At 38.6% G+C, this 23,397-nt stretch overlaps 1 protein-coding gene across 1 annotated transcript in view; it reads left to right on the top strand.

Annotated features, from left to right (window-relative positions):
* Positions 1-23,397, top strand: part of HDIP1 (HDAC and MIER1 interacting protein 1) — a 50,655-nt gene continuing 27,258 nt past the window's right edge. Inside the window, 5 exon segments of the mRNA XM_089902981.1 lie at positions 1-157; positions 496-700; positions 703-821; positions 6,253-6,349; positions 18,512-18,694. Coding sequence (XP_089759107.1) covers positions 92-157; positions 496-700; positions 703-821; positions 6,253-6,349; positions 18,512-18,694 — 670 coding nt within the window. The 5' untranslated portion in view covers positions 1-91.

The following is a 23,397-nucleotide window of genomic DNA, read 5'->3' as shown; positions in this document are numbered from 1 at the left end:
GCCGCCGCCGCCGCCGCCGCTGCCGCTACCGCCGCCGCCGCCGCCGCCGCCGCCGCCACTGCCGTCGCCGCCGCTGCCACCAGAGAGGAGCATGTCTGCAACTCGAGCCAAGAAAGTGAAGATGGCCACCAAATCATGCCCCGAGTGCGACCAACAGGTGGGCGCCGGGGGCCGGACACCGGGCACACGGGCCGGTGGGGCGGGTGCGCGCGGGCGGGCGTCCGTTGCCGGCGGCCGCTGGCTGTGGAGAGGCCGCCTCGCCGGGGTCCCAGCGGCTGAGCGTGTGGGCCGGCCCTTGAGCTCTGGCCATCATGGGAGCCCGTAACCGGCCGGATAGAGCCCAGGGGTTGCCGGGGAAGCGCCCGGGGCCGCTGCCCGGCCGGTGCCCACCTGGCGGCGGTCAGACGGGCGAGTATCTTGCCCTGTGGCCAGCCGCGTGAGAGGGGGCGTGGATTTATTGTGAGCTGACGGGGCGCCCTGTTCTGACCCTCCCAGAATCGCTTGTCCGGCTCCGGTGACAGCGGCAGGAGTGTGGGGCAGCAGCCCAAGTGGACGAGTTCGGTCCCTCAGCCCCCTTCTGCCCCGAAGAGAATCCCCGATGTGTCGACTCTGAGTCTGGGCTCCTGGCTCCGAAATCCGCCTTCTGCCAGGCAGGGTTGCTTTGTTCCCGTTTCAGATGTGTACGGTGGACCCCCAAAACTGTCCCCCCGCGACCTGGGCGGATGCTTAAATGTGACAGACAGGCCCGCAGTGTAATAGTTTTAAGTTTTGGCGAAATATGGAGATTTTTTTCTCTTAAATATATTTATTATATTTTTGACGTAAATAATCGTGAATCCTTTCTGTACATTGTTTTAAATGGAACGTTATTGAATGACGCCCCCACTGAAGCCCTTCCTGAGCGCTCCTCACTTGCCCCTACCCGCCGCGGTATCCACTGTTAAAAATTTGGCATTTTCTGCTTCCAGATCTTCTAAAATATATATATGTGGTTTTATGAATTTTAAATGACTGCTTTCTACACAGAATTAATGGTGTCATAGCTGTAAGTTAAAAAAATCTCATCTTACCGTTTTAGTTTAAGGATGCCTCATTTTTTACTAGAATAATAGAAGTTCCTCTAAACCTTATAATCGAATGAGTTAAGACTCTCAGTTAAAAGCATTAGTAAGGGCCCTATTTCACGCCAACATGCAGATCTGGGTGTGTTTTTTTCTTTTCCACTGAGAGGATTTTTTCAAAATGATTACCTCTTCTCCCTTTTTCTTTCCTTTTTTTTTAAATCAGGAGTAATTTGAAATGGATGAAGACTTTTTTTTTTTTTTCGTTACGCGGGCCTCTCACGGTTGTGGCCTCTCCCGTTGCGGAGAACAGGCTCCGGACGCGCAGGCTCAGCGCCCATGGCTCACAGGCCCAGCCGCTCCGCGGCATGTGGTATCTTCCCGGACCGGGGCACGAACCCGCGTCCCCTGCATGGGCAGGCGGACTCTCAACCACTGCGCCACCAGGGAAGCCCTGAAGACTTTTTTAATAAGCTGATTTTAGTGCATACTTTAAGGAGCAAGCTTAAAGGTTGATCAAATCTTTTAACAGAAAATGTTACATGTTTTATTCAGTATCTTTTATGGGCAATGATAGATATGCTGATCAGAGGAAGACTGTGCAAGGAGAATTACGGTTTATTGATTGTTTGAGTTTATTGAGTATGCATTCTAAAAACAATTTAGCCATGTTTTCCAAAACAGAGTTAAATTTCCTTTCTTTTTTTTAAAATTTTTGTTTGCGTTGGGTCTTTGTTACTGCGCGTGGGGCTTTCCCTAGTTGCGGCCAGCGGGGGCTACTCTTCATTGCGGTGCACGGGCTTCTTATTGCGGTGGCTTCTCTTGTTGTGGAGCACGGGCTCTACGCGCGAGGGCTTCAGTAGTTGTGGCTCGCGAGCTGTAGAGCGCACACACAGTAGTTGTGGTGCGCGGGCTTAGTTGCTTCGCGGCATGTGGGATCTTCCCGGACCAGGGCTCGAACCTGTGTCCCCTGAATAGGCAGGCGGATTCTTAACCACTGCGCCACCAGAGAAGTCCTAAATTTCCATTCTTACCATTAAACTAAATTTGTTAAATTCTGAAAAAGTTGGACTTTTCTATTTAAGTCTCCTTGTTGAAGATTATTTCAATATTTAAATCATTTCCATTTGTTCCGTTTAATTGTGCAGAAGTATAAGGTTTACATGGTATGCATTATGCATTACAGTTTCTGTAGGGCATCAGTTATTGCAAATCCTGACCTTGTTGTATTTGGCATACAGTAACCTTTTGGGGAAAATAACCTGTTTTTAATATCCTCGTTAAAAAAAGAGGAAAGGATAGTAAACTTGTAGGAGTCCCTGTAACTATTCAACAAAACGTGATCAGCATTTTATTTGGAAATATCACATTCTGTTTTGTTGTTACACACACAACCTCCACTCCAGCTGCCATAACAAAATACCATAGATTGGGTGGCTCAAACAACAGTAATTTATTTTGTCACAGTTCTGGAGGCTGGAAGTCCCAAGATCCTGGCAGAAAAGAGAGCTTTCTGGTGTCTCTTGCAGGGACACTAATGCCATCCTGAGGGCTCCACCCTCATGACCTCATCTAAACCTAATTATCTCATCTCCAAATAATACTATCACGTTGGGGGGTTGGGGCTTCAACATACGAATTTGTTGCTGGGGTGTTTTTGCGGGGTGGAGACACAATTCATTCCATAACAGGCTACAACAACATAATTTAAAATGTTGGTTTGTAGTGTTCTTTATTCTAAATACTTAAGAGAAGATAACATACATGGTGACTAATTCAAACTTTTGGTGATTCTTTTTTTTTTTTTTTGGTGATTCTTAAAAGCGATTTATCTTTTACTAAAAGTAACTCAATTGAAGAAAATAATAGATTAATTTTAGTTTTCTAGTTATTTGAAAGTACAGTTTCTTATAAATGAGAAAAAAATTAGAATCCAGAAAGCCATTTTTAAAAAAAGCTTTAGAATACTGCTGTTATTCTAAGTTGCCTGATGAATATTAAATTAGAATTTAGATATAGTTTATAAACATAAATATAAAATCTTTAAAGTTTGAGGAGATTGCCTCAGTTGAGTAGATTTACATAAGTTCTGTCTATGTGTGTGTAAGTTTAAAAACAGGTACAGAGATCAGCAAACAAGAAAGACCTAGATTTTCAGTTGCTTTATTACGTCCCCTTTTACATTCCCCCATTTGGAAATATAGTTCTGAAACATCTAAACCACAATACTTTTCATTTTCAACGGGTTTCACATCCACTAACTCAAGTACTGAGCCATTTTGAGTGTAGTAGTAGTCAGGATTCTTATTATTTTTCTGGGATCTCTGGTGTATGTTTCTGTTTTTGCTTTTTTTTTTTTCTTTATTACATCAGCTTTTTCCCCCTTTTAGGAAAAAATGTTAGGAAATTTTATGTGACATTTAGCAAATATGTCTGCTGTATGTAACTGATGCTCTTAGCAACAAAGAGTATAGATGGATTCTCTGTATTGTGGTTATTTTTGAGCTTTTTGAAGTCAGTGAAACAATATAGGGTCAGGATTTTGTTTTTTGCAGTTGTTTTTTAAGCCTGTCTTACTTGTAAAACATGCCTACAATCTAAATACCTATTTTTCAAGGAATAAATTGATTCACAAGCCATCAGTAAACAACACTTCAAAGTTTTTTCCTTGCATTTTAAAATCCTGCAAGTATAGCATTAGAACTTTCATTACTGTTGTCTTTGGCATTACAACTGAAATTTCATGGAAGTTTAGGTGTTTGTTTAAAATCCAAATTATACAATAATTTAAAGAGATTAATATAACTGAAGTTGTCTACCTCATTTAATAATTCTTTTTACAGGATCTGTATTGTGGTGGTGGTTAGTTGGGTTTTCTTCAGGGTTGGTGTGAGGGGAAGGAACTTTACATTTTCAAAAGGACCTTAGGGTGACTTAGCTCAGGCGCATGAATGTTCCTTGAGCATAAGACACTTTCATTAAGGGATGTAAATCAGCCTGTCAATTGAATTAGTCATCCCAAAGCCGAATGTACATTTCTCATCTAACTGTAGCACACTGTTAATTCTGGACATGGGTTGATATAATTTTTTTGTGTATAAGACAATTAAATTTCAATTTGTTGAGTTTCAATAGCTGAAAGAAAATGGTTGTTGAGTAGCAAAGGGTATGTTGAATAAGAACATCACGTTCTGTGTTTTTTTGGGTAGCATTAACTTAAAACAATTTATATTGCTGTGGATGCCGTTAATGATGTGTTTAAGTATAAAGGAAATGAGTCAGTACCTTTGAGCTTGGTTTCTCTGAAGATGTGAAATTTTTAAAATGACAAAACATACCTATTTTAGGCAGATTTTACACTATTAAGAAATGTAACATTACATTTTCTGTCATGGTTTGGAAGAATCTCGTTACATTCTTTTTTTTTTTTTTTTTTTTTTTTGCGGTGCGCGGGCCTCTCACTGTTGTGGCCTCTGCTGTTAAGGAGCACAGGCTCCGGGCACGCAGGCTCAGCGGCCATGGCTCACGGGTCTAGCCTCTCTGCGGCATGTGGGATCTTCCCGGACCGGGGCACGAACCCGTGTGCCCTGCATCGGCAGGCGAACTCTCAACCACTGCGCCACCAGGGAAGCCCTCGTTACATTCTTGATAAAGCAAGCTGTTAGACATACCTGGAGTTTGATTATTTTTATAGATTCATTGTTATTTTTCATAAATACAAACTAGAATACTTTGTTCAGTATTTTTATGCAAAGAAAAGGAATTCTGGCCAAATTCTGATTTAGCTTATTTAGATCACATATTTATATTCTAGAACATGAGGCATTCTCTACATAAATGGATGAAAGCTTTATAGTAGTGATTAAACTTTTACATAAGCAGGACAGTGGGCAAATGGAACTTATCTTACAAAGGGAATTGTAATTAGTATTCTGTGAGTACTTTTTGTTGAGATTAATTTCTGGTTTTCAGTGAATGTGCCCTGAGTCCAAGAATCATTAAGGTTAATATTAGTGAAACAATTGTGGAGGAAAAGCTAAAGCTTTTTTCAATGATTTTCAGTAATATTTGGCTTTATAAATTTATTTATTTATTATTTTTTGCTGTGTTTGGTCTTCGTTGCTGCACGCGGGCTTTCTCTAGTTGCGGTGAGCAGGGGCTACTCTTCATGGCCATGTGCGAGCTTCTCATTGCGGTGGCTTCTCTTGTTGCAGAGCACTGGCTTTAGGTGCTCGGGCTTCAGTAGTTGTGGCACACGGGTTCAGTAGTTGTGGCTTGCAGGCTCTAGAGCACAAGCTCAGTAGTTGTGGCGCATGGGCTTAGTTGCTCCGCGGCATGTGGGATCTTCCCAGACCAGGGCTCAAACCCATGTCCCCTGCATTGGCAGGCGGATTCTTAACCACTGTGCCACCAGGGAAGTCCCTAACATTTGGCTTTAGAAAAATATTGACAGACTTGAAATGGAGAAAGGAGACACTTGTAAAAATAGTTTACAGATTTAGAAACAGAAGCCTGAAGAGCTTGTGTTTTATCTGACGTCCTTCCTGGAGCTGAGACTGTAAGATACTAGATCTCAACTCCTGCTTTGTCCCACATTCTCTTTTGTTTGTACAACACTTTTGCCCCTCAGACGGGTTGTTGTAAACTTTTTTTTTTCTATTGGTAGTAATCGGCATCTTACCTGCTCATGTTGGAACCTGGGTTGTTTTCAGTTCTTTACCCTTTTGAAATGTCTTGTAGATCTACCTTCTCTCCATTTCCATTCTCACTATTCCAGTGGGGCCCATAATATTATGCTGGGATTACTTTAATGATTTCCCAATCATGCCCCCTTTTCCAATTTATTCTATATAAACTGCTTTCAAACTAATATTTTAGGAAATGCTACCTTTTTCCCCATATATTTTCCTTGGCTCTGACCCTATTGTGGTTTTCTGTTGTTCACTCACATCAGCACATGTTTACCATGCATTTGCTACATTCATGGTTATTGTAGTGTGTTACTAGAATGTGAAGATTTAGAGGACACAATACCCATCTCATAATTTGTTGTCAGGAGGTGGGGTTTAAATAAATCCACGATTCCTACTTCAAGTAATTTATCATTCAGTTTAGGAGAGTACATAAACACTGAGAAGTTTAAGAACAGAAAAATAGTAATAATAAGTTGTTTCTTTTTTTTTGTCTACAGGTTCCTGTTGCATGTAAATCATGTCCCTGTGGTTACATATTTATTAGCAGAAAACTTTTAAATGCAAAACACCCAGAAAAATCACCATCTTCTACAGGTAATTGTGAGAGTTTACCACATTTTTAGCTTTTTGATGTAGAAATTTAAAATTAATTTTTGTGAATTTACTATTCAATTTTTGTTGAAGTTAAAAATTAAAGTCTATTGAAGTATGTGTTTGGTTTTTATTAGCTATTGGAAATCAGCTTATGACATTAGTATGCCATTCATTCTATTTAAATGTTAACCCCCTTGTAATGCTGATAACGCTTGTAACAAATTTTCTATTTTTTATTTTTGGAGTATGGAGAGCCATTGAAGGGTTTTAAGCAAGGGAGTGACCTAATCTGATTTTTTTTAAAAAAATTTAAATGTTTACTAAAGGTATAATTGACTTCCAATAAATTGTGCATATTTAAAGTGTATGTTTGATAAGTTTTGTCATGTGTTTACACCAATCAGTCACCACAGTCAAGATAATGAACATGTCCATCATTCCCATAAGCTCTCTAGTTCCCCTTTGTAATCTTTCCATCTTGTTTCCCACTCCCCCAGATAACCACCGATCTGCTTTCTGTCACTATTTTAGAACTTTACATTATATAAATGGAATCATACAGTATGTAATCTTTATTGCCTGACTTCTTTCACTGAGCATAATTTAAGATTCGGCCATATTGTTGTGTATATCAATAAGAATTCATTCCTTTTTATTGCTTAATAGTATTCTTTGTGTGGATATGCTACAATTTGTTTATCTGTTTACTGCTTGATGGACATTTTGGTTTTTCCTCTCATAGTGCTGGTACAATGTGTAACAACTTTAAAGTAGGTTTTTGTGTTTTTTTTTTAAATTGGTGACTGAAAAAATATAACCTGATTTTGGTGTGAATATAATTTTTAGATACATTGGTTATTTTTTGTAATTCCCTGATATAGAATATCTAAAAAATTTTTTGTTTGAATTTTACCTTCCCATTAATATAGACAAATTGGATTTGTTCAGCAGATATATTTATTAAAAAATGAAATGTTGTTATTTGTTCTTTGATAAAGTCAGAACTTTATATGTTCATGATCCCCAAATAAGAGTAGATTGATTGCAAGTGTATATATGAGCACCTGCTGTATGCTAGGACTGTTCTAATGGGCCTAAAGTAATGAATGAATTTACTATCAAGGCGGGTTCACTGCTGTCATGGAGCTTAATGCATTCTTGTAGGCAGGAAATAGAGAACAGATAAACAGGGAGAATATCAACTTGTGAATAAACGCCTTGTAAGAAATTAAAATAGAGTGCTGAGGTGTGTGACTGGAAGGCTACTTTTGATTGAGTGGTTTGGAAGCTTCTCTGAGAGGTGACATTTTAGGCTGAGGCTGAATAGGAACAGGGGGGTAGTAGCCATGATAAGATCAGGAAGAAGACCATTCTTGACAGATGAAATAGCAAATGCAAAAATTTTAAGGTTGTTAAATTTTGGTATATTTTAGTAACAAAAAGTCCAGCGTGTTTGCAGTGTAGACAGTAAAACCAGGAGAGTGTTCGATATGAGGCCAGAGGGATAAGCAGAGGCCAGATTATTTATTTAAGGCTTTGTAAACTAGAGTAAGATTTTGGTTTTTGTTCTTACAGTGTGAGGAGAAACTATCCCTGGGATGTGCAATGAGGTGAGGGGAGGGTGGCATGCTCTGATTTGCCTTTTAGAAAGATCATTCTGACTTCTGTCTAGAGAATAGTTTGTGGGGTTACAAGGTGGAAGTGAGCTTTTGCAGTATGTTAACTGAGTGAGGATGCCGAGTTAAGCAAAGAATGGTTATAGTAGGAGATGATTCAAGAATTACATATATTTATGTCTGTGAGAGGTCTGTTTATCCTAGGTCTGTGGAGAGATGGGAGGAAAGCAGTTTTAATTCCATTTCTGCCTCTGAGTTTGCTCCCTTTCAACATGGTAATGGACTTACTATTAATTCATTAGTTCTTAAAGGCTGTTGCTGGATTGGTTATATAGGAGTCATCCAGAGAACTGTTAAAAATCAATTCCTGTTTCTTGTTTCCTAAGAGTATGATTTGGGTATGGGAACCTTGGAATGATTCATTCAGTAGATTTGCTGGGGTGGCATGTCAACTCAGTTCTGAGGCTCCAAAATGAATAAGACATGGTCCATGCTATTAGTGGGACAATTGTGTTTATTAGTTTTTCACTCAACAAATATTTTTGAGACCCTTCTATATACCAACAATTCAGGTGAGAAATGAGGTAAGGAAGAAATGTAAATGAGGACAGAGAAAAGGGACAGATGCTACAAGTGTTAAGAATTTAGAATCATTTGAAGGAAAGGGAAGACTTTAGAATGACTTCCAGATTTCTGACTGGGATTACTGGTTAGAAAGGGAAGATAAAAGGGAAGACAAGTTTTGAGGGAAAGATGAAGAAACTATGTTTGGATATAGTTGTGAAATATCATCCGTGTGGATTTTTTTTTTTTTTTCCCCAGTTGGACATACAGTCTGAAGCTCAGGGAATAGCCTCAGCCGGAGAGAAAGGTTTGAATCATCATGGTTGTTGATATCATGGAAATGGATGAGCCAGTTCTATAGAGTCTATAGGGTAGGAAGAGGAAGCAGGTTCAGGGACTGAACTCTGGCAGACTCCAATCTTAAAGGGTAGAAGTGGGTAGGGAGGTCATGTCAGCTGAGAAGAAATGTCAGCCGCAGGAGAACAGCCAACAGAGGTGGTGTTACATAAGTCAGTGTGATGAGTGAGAAGCAGTTCATTATTATTTTACGTTTGGAGTTTCCTAAGGTTCTGTTGTTTAATAAGAGTAGACTTGCGACCTTGAAGTGAAGATGAAACATTGAAGCCTAGAAATCCTAGGGAGGAGGAAGAAGAACCAGCAAGACAAAGAATAGAAAGGACAGAGAAATATCAGGGATAGACTGTGCTGTAGAACAAAAAGAGGAAAGGGTTTTAAGAAGGATTAAGAGTACTCAAAGCCTGGAAATCAGTTTGGTATAGTACAGCCATGTACTATATGTTGTTATATATTATATGAAGATCTGGCTTCAGATTCAGATTCCAGTTTGGACACTCTCTAACAGGTTAATTAACCTCCAGGGGCAGCTGCTGTTTACTTGTGTTTATGTAGGTTTATAGTACCAACTTAGAGGATTGAAGTGTAGATGAAGTGTATATGAAAATGTCTAACATAAAGAAAGCTTGGTATGTTATAGGTACTCAATAACTACTAATTTTTACAATTAAATTTCTTTTTAAAAATTTTTTCTGGCTGCATTGGGTCTTCGTTGCTGCACACGGCCTTTGTCTAGTTGCAGCGAGCGGGAGCTACTCTTCGTTGCTGTGCGCGGACTTCTTATTGTGGTGGCTTCTCGTTGTGGAACATGGGCTCTAGGCAGGCGGGCTTCAGTAGTTGTGGCATGTAGGCTCAGTAGTTGCGGCATGCAGGCTCAGTAGTTGCAGCATGCACAGGCCCTAGAGTGTAGGCTCAGTAGTTGTGGCGCATGGGCTTATTGCTCCACGGCACGTGGGATCTTCCCGGACCAGGGCTCGAACCCATGTCCCCTGCATTGGCAGACGGATTCTTAACCACTGCACCACCAGGGAAGTCCCCAAGGAAGGCTTTTATTTGCATAATTAAACATTTAAAACAAAAAAGAAACATCTTTAAAGCTCAGATTGCACTTATCTTAAAATCAAAGCTATAAAAGATTATTTGAAATTTCAGTGGGTTGAAACCTCTTATTTAATTATTGTAACTTTGTGTGACATGCAGGAGGAAAATAATCTGTTAAGTCATAGATTTATCTAGATTTGAAATGTTGAAAACTCACATTTTGCAAATATACTAATCATCTTTATATCTTCATAACATACATGAAAATAGGGAGGTGGGACGCTAGAACAATATAGAACTTTGCTAGCTGAAAATATAGATAAATAAAATCTATTATGGAAGTTAATTTTAAATTGTAAAAATATATTAATTTCGGTGAGAGGAAAAGATGAGTGTTACAAATAAAGCTGTATTAATGCTCAGTGTTTTGTACAAGTGCATAGAATCTCAAAGCAATTAATTATTCTTTGATTCCTTTCTAAATGAGTTAGGAATGTAGTATTGTTTCTTTTATCCTTTTTAGGGGGTCAATAATAAATGGAGATAAATTTTTAAAAATTGACTATGTTGTTCATGTAGGATTTCATTTCTAAATTGAATGGTTGACTGAGAGTTTAAAAAGTAGCCTTGAGGTTGAGTCTTCATCTGTCAATTTGAAGAAATTAAAAAAAAAAGAAATTAAAGGAAATACTGTATTTCCTAAAATTGAAAGTATCTGTACTGTGGCCTAAACCTTCAGTACTGTAGTAGTAATCTATTCAAGTATTTGGTCAGTTACCAAATACTGACAGAAGCAGTTTTTGGTGAGAACAAACTCTGTTCCAAATCTTTAAATTTAGTTTTCCAAATGGGTGTTCTGGGTGGTTTAGTGACATCAAGGGTGCTATTTTGCATTTAATAACAATGGATATACCTTTAAAAATTTTTCATTATAAAAACTGTAAAGAAAAAGTAAACTGAAAATCTAACTGAGATACTAGTTTATACAAGACTTCCGCTAAAGGTAAGAAAAAGGTTTAAAACGGTAAGGATTTCGGGGCTTCCCTGGTGGCGCAGTGTTTGAGAGTCCGCCTGCCGATGCAGGGGATACGGTTCGTGCCCCGGTCCGGGAAGATCCCACATGCTGTGGAGCGGCTGGGCCTGTGAGCCATGGCCGCTGAGCCTGCGCGTCTGGAGCCTGTGCTCTGCAATGGGAGAGACCACAACAGTGAGAGGCCCGCGTACAGCAAAAAAAAAAAACGGTAAGAATTTTGAATAGCTTATTAGTATTTAACTGTTAATTTCTCAGTGAGTATAAACTTTGGGTTAAGCTTAGTCAAATAAATAACAAAATTAAATAAATTCCATTTTTTATTGGGGGAAGGAAAAAGGGATAAAAATATTAAACCTAATTTTTAAATTATTCTCTAACAGGGAAAGGCTGATAAATAAGCAAAGTCTATAAATGACATACTCACTTTTGTAGTTAAGGAAGAAAAATGGGGAAATGATTATCACCAGTACCTTTTAGAAACCCAAAATGATTGAACGTTAATCAGTAGTAAGTGATCCTCAACTCTGAATTACTTGACAGTGAAGATTTGGTTTTGTTATTTCAGAAAACATTGTTCCTTACATGCTAATCACTTAAAATTGCTGTACATTCATATATGGAACATGTTTTTATTTTGCCTTTTGATGAAAAAATACATACCTTCATCTCTGTGCCTTTCTTTAAAGTTCTTAATCATATAGTTTATATAATGATATCTATATTTATCTTTAAAAGATATTTTTCATAGAATCCTCTGATTTCTTCTAATCAAGACTGATTTTAGATCTGCTGCACAGCTGTCATGCTAAAATTTCTTTCCATTGTACTATAAGGATAATCCTACTTTTTCTTTTTTCTTTTTTTAAAGATATTTTGATGTGGACCATTTTTAGTCTTTATTGAATTTGTTACAGTATTGCTTCTGTTTTATATTTTGGTTTTTTGGCCATGAGGCGTGTGGGATCTTAGCTCCCTGACCAGGGATCGAACCTGCACCCACTGCTTTGGAAGGTGAAGTCTTAACCACTGGGCCGCCAGGGAAGTCCCCTACTTTTTCTTTTTTTTTTTAAATTAATTTAATTTAATTAATTTATTTATTTTGCTGAGTTGGGTCTTCGTAGCTGGGCATGGGCTTTCTCTAGTTGCGGTGAGCGAGGGCTGCTCTTCATTGCAGTGCGTGGGCTTCTCATTGCAGTGGCTTCTCTTGTTGCAGAGCACAGGCTCTAGGCGTGTCTCAGAGCACAGACCAGGGCTCAAACCTGCGTCGCCTGCATTGGCAGGTGGATTCTTAACCACTGCGCCACCAGGGAAATCCCAGAATTTAGTATTTTAATCGTTTTAAGTTGTACGGTTTAGTGGCATTAAGTACATTCATATCATGTGCTTAATCATCACCACTGTCCATTTCCAGAACTCTTTTCATCTTCCCAAACTGAAACTCCATACACATAAAACAATAACTCCCCATTTTCCTCCCACTCCCCGCCCCCATCACGCCCCAGGCCACTACTATTCTTTCTGTGCTTGTGAACTTGAATTTGACTACTGTAGTTACCTTCTATAAGTGTAGTCATGCAATATTTGTCCTTTTGTGTCTGGTTTCACTTGGTATAATGTCTCCATCCACGCTGTGACGTGTCAGAATTTCCTTCCTGAATAATATTCGATTGTATGTACTTAACTACATTTTGTTCATGCATTGAACAGAAGTTTTTAATTTTGATGAAATCCAAGTTGTCTATTTTTTCTTTTGTTGCCGGTACTTTTGGTGTCATATCCAAGAAATCATTGACAAATCCACTGTCTTGAAGTTTTTCCCCTAAGCATTTTATAGTTTTAGTTGTTATATTTAGATCTTCAATCCATATTGAGTTAATTCTTGTATATCAGGGTCCCCAATCCCCGGGCCGCGGACCGCTACCAGTCCGCGGCCTGTTATGAACCGGACCGCAAAGTAGGAAGTGAGTGGTGGGCGAGCGAGCAAAAGCTGCTTCTGCTGCTCTCCATTGCTCGCATTACCTTCTGAACCGTCCCCCTGCCCCGCCCCTTCCCCCACCCCCGGGGGGGGGTGGTGGTGGTGGAATATTGGCTTCCAGGAAACCAGTCCCAACCAAACCAACCAAAAAGGTTGGGGACTGCTGTTGTATATGGTGTAAAATAAGGGTCCAGTTTCATTTTTTTGCCTGTGGATATCCAGTTTTCCCAATTACCACTTGTTGAAAGTACTGTTTTTTCATGGCTACTGTTATTGAAAATCATTTGACCATATATTAGAGGATTTATCTTTGGGCTATTTTATTCTATTGGTCTGTATGTCTCTGGTAAGGCAGTACTACTTTTTTTCCTTTTTTTTGCGGTATGCGGGGGTGTCACTTGTGGCCTCTCCCGTTGCGGAGAACAGGCTCCGGACGCGCAGGCTCAGCGGCCATGGCTCACAGGCCTAACCGCTCCACGGCGTGTGGGATCTTCCCGGACCGGGGCACGAACCCGTGTCTCCTGCATCGGCAGGCGGACTCTCAACCACTGCGCCACCAGGGAAGCCCAGTACTACATTTTTTTGATTACTGTAGTTTTGTTAGAAAAGGTTTGAAATCAAGAAGTGTGATTCTCTGTTCTCTTCCAAGATTGTTTTGGCTATTTGGGGTCCATTGAGATTCCATATGATTTTAGGATGGAGTTTTCTATTTCTGCAAAAAAATCTTAATGATATAGTACTTTCAGAAGGTATGCTTTGAAATGTTTTAAGATTTTTTTGTTTCCTGAACTACCTTTGTTCCTCATGTTTTTGTTTTTATTTTGTTTTTGGCCTTGACCAGGGATTTAACCCGGGCCACAGCAGTGAAAGCCCAGAATCCTAACCACTAGACCACTAGGGAACTCCCTGTTCCGCATGTTTTATCTTGCTCTTTCTCTCTCTCACACTTTTTATTTTCTTCAAATAGCTGGTAATCCTTAATTGCCTGTTGATATTTATAAATGAAGGTCTTGGTTTATCAGTGTAGATAACTTGCATGAATATCCTACACTGTTTTGAAAGTCTATTTTGACATCTCTTTAGTGTACAATTGGAAGAAGCTTATTGGCAGGCTTTTAGATGTAAATTAGGTGAGCTGGGGAATGCTGTTGAAATCCATGATTGCCAAAATAAGGAAGGTTTCATTCTGGGACAGAATGTGAGATCCTTTATAGTATTTCATTTTTATGAGGAACTGCCTTTTTTGTTTGTTTGTTTCTTCTTTCTGTGTTGTGGAGGTTCAAAGTCCCCTTGAACATCGCTTGATTCCCAAGAGCTTTACGTCTTTATGTGTTACTTTGTATACACAGGCCCAACTGTTCTGCAGTAGCTCTAGTTATTCTGATGATCACCCTGTGGCCTGCTGTTCCTTACTGTACTTTTCGTCCTGTCCTGGGAATATCTTTGGGAAGAAGAGCGATCCCTGCTATAGGAGATATCTCTTATTCTTATTTTGAATTTTAATTTTTTCTATTCTGGTTACTTAGAATCTGTCAGCTTGCCAGTTTGCTGAAATTCTGTAATTTCAGATCGTTAATAGCACCCTTTCCTGTTTCAAGCACTGCAGATTTATTTTCCTTTTTCCCTTTACCTTTTTACCCATGTTTGTGCTCATTTCAATAGGATTTTTGAGAAGATAGTGAAATAAATCATGTGTTCAGTCTGATATTATTTATTCAGCACCACTTAACATGTGTAGGTAACGTTCTAGGTTCTGTGAATGAGACAGACAAAAGCACCCCAGCTTTCATAGAGCTTATATTTTGATGGGGGAGACATATTGAGCATATAAATAAATGTAGTAGTAGTAGTAGAAGTAGTAGTAGAAGAAAATTATAGAAAGACTATAGTAGTAGTAGTAGAAGATTATAGAAAGTAACTTGGGCTGGGAGACTCAGAGGGGTGACCTATAAATTGACATCTGAAGGAAATAAAGCCTGTCTCATGAAGAGCCTTGGGAAGAAAGCTCTAGGCAGAAGGATTAGCAAATGCAGAGACTCAAGGGGAGGAAGGAACCTGTTTTATTAAAAGGAAGGCATATCTGGAGAGTACTGAACAAACTGGCTAGTGGTATGAGATTAGATGGGTGAGAGGCAAATGTCAGGTCTTATAGGGGGACTTATAGTCTTTGGTCAGGAAATTTGACTTTCTTTTAAATAAAGTGAAAAGCTAATGAAAGGTTTTAGAAAGGAAGCTTATTTATACAGTTTTTTTAAAAGATAATTTTGGCAGCTATTTAGGGAATGTGTTCGGTTGCCCATAGAAGTGGGAGAAATGAAGAAATTGTGGATGTATTTTGCACGGAGTACCTATGGACTTCTATGATGATAGAATAAACAAGCTGAGTCACAAATGACTACAAGTTATTTGGCTTTTGCAACTGGTTGGTGCTATTTACTAGTATAATGAAGGTTGGAGGAGGGAAAATCAAGAGTTACTTTTTGGCACATCTGAAATGCTTGTGAGTCATACAAGTGAAGCGTACAAGTGTTAGGTAGGCAGCCTAGAGCTTTGGGAAGAAGTCAGGGCTGAAAGTAGAAATTTTGGAACGATTATAACAATAATTTTTAATGTTTTGGGTCGGGTCCATGGTTTATCTGGCCTCAGGACAGAGTCCTAAGACTTTAATATTAGAGATGGAAAAGAACCTGCAGGGAGGAGAAGACAGCAGAGGCGATAAAGAGGAATGGCTGGTGAGATGGGAGATTTGCAGAACCTGAAAATCAAGTAAAAAATTAATTTCAAGGAAAAGAGGGGGCTTCCCTGGTGGCATAGGGGCTTCCCTGGTGGCGCAGTGGTTGAGAGTCTGCCTGCTGATGCAGGTTCGTGCCCCGGTCCGCGAAGATCCCACATGCCGTGGAGCCTGCGCCTCCGGAGCCTGTGCTCCGCAACGGGAGAGGCCACAACAGTGAGAGGCCTGCGTACCGCAAAAAAAAAAAAAAAAAAAATTAATTTCAAGGAAAAGAGTAGTCCTGTGTTGAATTTTTGAGAGATGGTATTAAGATGATTAAAGAGAGGTGTCTATTAGATTTGCTGACAGAGGAGAGATGGGTGGGTAGCTGAAGGAACAAACTTATATTCAGTGTTAAACTCTAAAAGGCATACTATAAAAAGCTTTACCTGTTACTATTTCTTTCAACTTTTTTTTTTGAGAAATTCTAAGCATACTCTGTCCCATCCACATCCACTCCTTCTCTTGTATATTATTTTAAAGCAAATTTCATACAATTTCAATTATAAATATTTCATTACATGTTTCTAAAAGACAGACCTTGGGACTTCCCTGGCGGCCCAGTGGTTAAGACTCCATGCCTCCAATGCAGGGGGCATGGGTTTGATTCCTGGTCAGGGAGCTAGGATCCCATATGCCATGCGGCACAACCAAAAAGAAATAAAATTAAAAAAAAAAATAATAAAAGACCTTTAAAAACTTAAGCACAATAAAAAATTAACAATAATTCCATAATATCAAATATCCAACTGGTGTTGAAATTTTCAGGTTTCTCATAAATGGTTTTTAAAAACAGATTCCAAACAAGGTCCACACGTTGCATATGACTGATATCTTTTTTGGCTCTCTCTTTATCTATTATTTTCTCTTTTATTCCTTGCAGATTATATGTTAAACTATCACTTGTCCATTTGGATTTACTGTTTGTGTCTCCATGGTGTATGTTAACACATTCTTTGAATGATTTCTCTTTTTCTTATAAATTGTAATTTGGATCTAAGGGCTTGATGAGATTTGATTTTTTTTTTTTGGCAAGACTACTTAGGTAGGTATTCTGTAAGGAGGCACAAAGTCTACTTATCTCTGTTTTTGTGATGTTAGCAGCTGTTGATATTTACATTTAGTTCATTTCAAGTTGAAAATGGTAATACTCTTATTCCTTCTTCAGTTTTTTAGCCACAGTGATTCTAAAATGAGAAATTGCTCTTCATCTACCCTTTCATTACCCAGTGAGTGGTACAGTTTGAATAGAAAAGGCAGGGTAAATGCTTTATTCTTTTCCTTTATTTCACTTTTCAAAATAGTGAGTTGGTTCTTTAGGTGTTTCAGTCTATTATAGTTATTATTTTTATTGATGCTCAAATTATAATAGTCAACAGGAGCCTCTTCAAGTTAGCCCTTGAGTCCTTTAACAAGATTCTGGTGATCTTAGATAACTTTCTTACAGTTTGGAATAACTAGGTATTCTTGCATTATCTGGTATATGTTAATCTGAGACCTGGAATTAACTAATTCTCCAAGGATATGGTATTTGGAAATAACTATTAATATTTTACTTAAATTTATTTTATTTTATAGTAGCCTATTAAGCATACTTAATTTATATAGCCTTTTATTTCATTTTATTTTTAATTTATTTACTTTATTTATTTATTTTTTGCTGCATTGGGTCTTTGCTGCTGCGCGCGGTCTTTCTCTAGTTGCGGCCAGTGGGGGCTACTCTTAGTTGCAGTGTGCAGGCTTCTCATTGCGGTGGCGTCTCTTGTGGAGCACGGGCTCTAGGCACGTGGGCTTCAACAGTTGTGGTAGGTGGGCTCAGTAGTTGTGGCTTGTGGGCTCTAGAGCGCAGGCTTAGTAGTTGTGGTGCACGGGCTTAGTTGCTCCACGGCATGTGGGATCTTCCCAGACCAGGGCTCAAACCCATGTCCCCTGCATTGGCAGGCGGCTTCTCAACCACTGTACCACCAGGGAAGCCCTGTATAGCCTTTTAAATTGTTCTCTTTAGTTCTTGGGATATGAATTTTCTTATATGTTTTGCCCCTTTACCACCATGGTTTAGACATTTGGTGAATTTTCTTTCTTTCTTTTGAATTCAGGTACGTATGAAAGCAATTAAAAAAAATTGTTGTTTGTCTTATCCAACCTTTTGATCTGTTTGGAGTGAGAGGGGTGGCTCCTTGCATTAATTAAATCACCATGTTGAGTAAGGTTCCCCTATTGCTATTTATTTGGGATAAACATGCTCTTAGAATGTCAGAAATGACCTCTTCTGTGGATAAAGTGAAAACTGCTTACTTCCCTAGTATTTTTATGTTTTCCCTAGATACTTTCTGTTTGGTTTTTATTGGGAAGTTTAATATAAATATTATGGCTAAGGTCAGTTTTGCTTCTGTGTATTTGACATATTTCAATCTGTAGTTTGGGTAGGGGGAAAAAAGGAATGGAATATTTATTTTCCTTTTGTAATACTTCACCATTTTTAACTTGGTTACAGTGAGAAGGAAAAAGGTTGCTGTGGAATTGTGTGAACTTGTAGGGGCTGAAATTAAAAGTATCAAATAAAGAATCTTGTCTTCTGTTACAAGATTCCTACTACCTCATGTGTTAATGTGGATCTGAATTCTTTCGAATTTCTTTTTTTCCTGCATGGGTGTGAGGGACATATAGATGTTATGGTTGTAGTTTTATAAAATATGCCAGGCAGCAAACTCTAGTGCTATTTAGAAAAAAAAAATAAGAAAGCAATGAGAACATGGGCAAACAGTTCTTGCTAAGCCCTAAAATATATCACTTTTATTCATCCATACAGAAAACAAGCATGAGGCCAAGAGGAGGCGAACAGAGAGAGTTAGGCGAGAGAAGATAAATTCTACAGTAAATAAGGATTTAGAAAACAGAAAGAGGTCTCGAAGTAACAGCCATTCAGATCATATCAGACGAGGAAGAGGAAGACCTAAAAGTGCATCTGCCAAAAAACATGAGGAAGAAAGAGGTATGAGTAAATCCAAGCAGTTGTGTTTTTTTTTTTCAGGTATTAAAGTTTTCTAACATCTAAATTAGATAGTAGTGAAGAAAGTGTTTGGTAGGCATTGAACTCCTGGACTTAAAATTCCAACTCATATTTTAGTTTGTAAAAGCATTTCCTCTCAGGTAGATGTTTGTTTTAAAAAAGTCACATAAATTTAATTCTTATTGGAAAACTAAAGGCTTAAATTAGGTAAAATTCACCTTGCTATAAACTGATGATAGTAAAGTTCAGAGATAATTTGTGTATGACATCCTGGATAAGTCTGTTAAAATAGTTATACTTTTTTAAAGATAAATCTGAATTCTGTTAAGACTTATTTCAAACTATTATACTGTGAGTTTTAAAAATTTACTCTCAAGTGTTCTTCAGTATGAATTTTTAAATTACTCCTATTCTGTTTCCTATTTTGAGGCAGCTTTTGGATAGTAGGGTGAATTCTTCTTGGTCTAAAACATATTCATATTCTCCTTATAGATTTTCTCTTTTCTTCTGATAAGTAGTGTGTCTACCAATAACTTGTTTGTAACCATCAACTAAAACTTCTCGTTTTCTTTGATTTATACATCTTTTAAAAAACCTTTTATTGTGGAAAATTTAAAAGATTACACAAAAGTAAAAAGAATGCTATAATGCACCCCATATGCCCATGAATATCTTTTTAAAAGTGGGACTTTCAAGCCAGTAATTAAATGAAAAAACAAGAGAGTTGCTTTTTATAATTCTTTAAAAATCTCTCTCAAGTAAATCAACTATATTTCAATTAAAAATAAATAACAATGTTGTTAGGCACCACAAAAACCTCTATTAAAATAATTTCTTCAGTGAAATGTGTTTATAACTTCTTATGTTATTTGTGAGTTATGCTTTGCTTTTTCAGGTATTCAGTCTTAGGTATTCAAATATAAATGTATTTTAGACATTGAGAATTTTTTACCTGTTCACCGTTTCTCTCTGCTTTGTGTGCTTCTATTTGAATAAAAGTGCTACTGTTAGGGAAAATAACTTCACTGGTATAGCTTTTATCAAAGTTAAAGATTTTTTAATATTGTATGGTTAAAGGACTAAGGTTTATAATGTCTTTGACTGTATTCTGTGAAGACTGTGCTTCTATACTCCTTAATTTCCTTGGGTAATTTTACTGCTTTTTCTCTTTCCTTCTATTATGCTGATCTTCCAGAGAGTTTGAATTGTTTTCTCAACTTGAGGGTGCTTCTTTAACAATGGGATGATCAGAAAATATATGCTAAAGACTGTTTCAGAATGAAAACTAGGTAAAGAAAAGTCAGCAGAGGGGCTTCCCTGGTGGCACAGTTAAGAATCTGCCTGCCGGTGCAGGGGACACGGGTTCAAGCCCTGGTCCGGGAAGATCCCACATGCCACGGAACAACAAAGCCCGTGCACCACAACTACTGAGCCTGTGCTCTAGAGCCCGTGAGCCACATCTACTGAGCCCCACATGCCACAACTACTGAAGCCCGTGCACCTAGAGCCCGTGCTCTACAACAAGGGAAGCCACCGCAATGAGAAGCCTGCACACCGCAACGAAGAGTAGCACCCACTCGCCACAATTAGAGAAAGCACAAGCACAGCAACGAAGACCCAATGCAGCCAAAAAATAAAATAAATACATTTTTTAAAAAGTCAACGGAGAAAAAAGAAAAGAGGGAAATACTGCTTGGCCCAGAAAACAGAACATTCTTTACAGTTGAAGTAAAGGGAATATAACCCAAAGAATGGAAAAGGAATGCTTCTAGTCAGAGGAGATGAGAGAGTAGATAATGACAGTCTTTTATTTGGGGAAACGAAGGCTCTGTAGTTGTGGTAGGACTATATATGCAGGTTTGGATCTTTTATTTCATGTTAACTTGAAAAAAGTGTTTATTTGGTATAAGTTGGTTTCAGGTATTTTTAGTTTATTATAGAAAAGTTTTAAGAAAGGTATTTCTAGAGTAAGATATGCTTTTAATACAAACAGGGAGGACCTCAAGGAATTTTTGTATAATAAAATAGAATCTTTTAATGTAGGCCAGGGGCAAGGGCATTCAGCAAACTTTTTCTGTAAAGAGCCAGATAATAAATATTTTAGGCTTCGTGGGCTATAGGGTCTCTGTCATAGCTAGTCTGCTCTGTCATTGTGTCTGGAAAGCTGCCATAGAGAATACGTAAATGAATGGGCATGGCTGTGTTCCAGTAAGACTTTGTAAAAACAGGTGGGAGGCCAGATTTTGCCAATTGTATTTTACCAATTTTGCAGGCTGTATTTTACAAACCCTTAAGGCAGACCATGTTTTCTAAATATAATACTGATAGAAAATATGAACTTTTGAAATGTCTATATATTTTAGAATAGACTTCTTTGATATGCTTCTTAGTGTTAAGTAGCTACTTAAATTCAGTATTTATTGATTCCCAGCTCATAGGGCAGTTGAAGAATTTGAAGCAAGCTTTACCTTTATTCTAATAAGGAAAACCTGACAGTGTGTCTAAAAGCACATTTTTAATTGGCTTTACTGTTTCCTATGTTTTGAAAAAAATAGGAAGAATAAGGAATGAAAAGGAAATCTTTTTAGACATCTAGATAACAACATTATGATAAAAGCCAACCATTAAACTTAACAGTTTTGGATGGTTTAAAATAAGTCTTCATTTTATATGTGGCGGGTATGATTATTCTGGATATTAGTAAAGTAGGAGTGACATTTTTTTTTTTTTTTTTTTTTTGCGGTACACGGGCCTCTCACTGTTGTGACTTCTCCCGTTGCGGAGCACAGGTTCCAGATGCGCAGGCTCAGCGGCCATGGCTCACAGGCCTAGCCGCTCCGCGGCATGTGGGATCTTCCTGGACCAGGGCACGAACCCGTGTCCCCTGCAGCGGCAGGTGGACTCTCAACCACTGCGCCACCAGGGAAGCCCCAGGAGTGACATTTTGACTGACTGAAATATATTGGGCAATTCTGAATACCTTATTAATGAACATAGAGAGTTAATATAGACTTCACGTTAAAGATGGTGGATTGAATAAACACATCTAGCTCTGCACCCTCCCCAAATCCTAGTAAAATGACAAGGATGAAAGGGATTTTTTTTTAAAGGGCCAAGTCCCACAAGGACAAGGAGTGGGAGAAGCAGCAAAATTCTGCAAAGTGCTAACTTCTTTAGCAGACCCAAGAAACCCAAATTGTAAACTCCTTTGAGGAAAGCTGAGAAAGAAACTGATTTTTGTTTCACATCTGCCTAAGGTCAGGAATTTTTACCTCAGTTATTGTCTGAAAGTGTAGAGGTGAAGGTGAGGCTAAAAACAAGACTGTTTGAAGTCTGTGTTTTAATTGCCTGCTAGGGCTCTTTACCCTGACCTCCCCTCCCTGCAAGTTTATCCTTTGAAAGGGAAAACACAGTCTCTGGTCTAGGAAACACCAGGCATCATTGAGGGCAGGAGTACCAAATTAAGATGAGGAAGATTAGGTGAAAATTGGAGATGGTAAATACTGAGTTCTCCAGTCAGGCTTTCACAGAGGAATAAAAAAATAACTTGGATATGATAAGTTTTTGCAGGGAGAAGAAAAAAATTAAAACTACCATTAATATTCTTTGTAAGAGAAGGTATGGTAGTCATGAAAGAAAAACAAGATGATGTTTAAAAGGAATTGCAGATGTCAAAAAAGTACCTGGAAAATGAACTTTAAAATGAGAATCTCAATATATATATATATGTATGTATATGTCTATACGATTTGCAGAAATGTAAAACTTTAACAGAAGCCTTATAGACAAAATTGAAGAAATGTACCGGAATGTATAGCAATAGGAAAAGAGATGAAAAAATGAATAAGAAATTTAGAGGACCAGTTCGAGGTCCACATCTGTAAATAATTGATGTTGCAGAAGAAGAACATAGAAGATGAAGTAGATGGGAAGTCATCAGTGAAATAATTCAACTAGTTTTCCCAAACGGGAAGGACATTGAGTTTCCATATTGAAATGCCTCACCAAATTCCCAGACCAATGGATGGTTAAAACTAGATATTATGCCAAAGCATATCATCATAAGTCATATCTCTCTGGTTAAAGGGAAGGTCCTTCAAGTGTTCAGAGAAAATAATCAAAGTGGTACAGTGGAATACTACCCAGCAAGGAACAAACTACTCATGTATGAACAACATCAGTGAATTTCAAAAACATGTTGAATGAAAGAAGCTAGACACAAAACAGTACGTACTATACCATGCCACTTATATGAAGTTCAAAAACAGGCAAAATAAATCTACGGTGGTAAAACAATGGTTGCTGGTGGGGTGGGAAGGGATTGACTGGAGAGGAGCATGAGGGATTTTCTGTATCTTGATTGTGGTATGGGTCATCCAGTTGTACACTTATGATCTGTATATTTAACTGTAGTAAATTTAGCAATAACTTAAAAAATAACTGTAAAAAGTGGTATATGGTTTTCTTAACAGTGACACCAGTAGTTGGAAGACAGTATTTTGCCTTTAAAATACTAAGAGGAGGGCTTCCCTGGTGGCGCAGTGGTTGAGAATCTGCCTGCCGATGCAGGGGACACGGGTTCATGCCCCGGTCGGGGAAGATCCCACATGCCGCGGAGCGGCTGGGCCCGTGAGCCATGGCCGCTGAGCCTGCGCGTCCGGAGCCTGTGCTCTGCAACGGGAGAG

This window comes from Delphinapterus leucas, chromosome 20 (genome assembly GCF_059928025.1).
Source record: "Delphinapterus leucas isolate spDelLeu-1000000601 "Yukka" chromosome 20, BTC_Dleu_Yukka2, whole genome shotgun sequence".
NCBI classification, from domain to species: Eukaryota; Metazoa; Chordata; class Mammalia; order Artiodactyla; family Monodontidae; genus Delphinapterus; species Delphinapterus leucas.
Note: the sequence above shows the minus strand (reverse complement) of the source record. Positions and strands in the feature narration are given on the sequence as shown.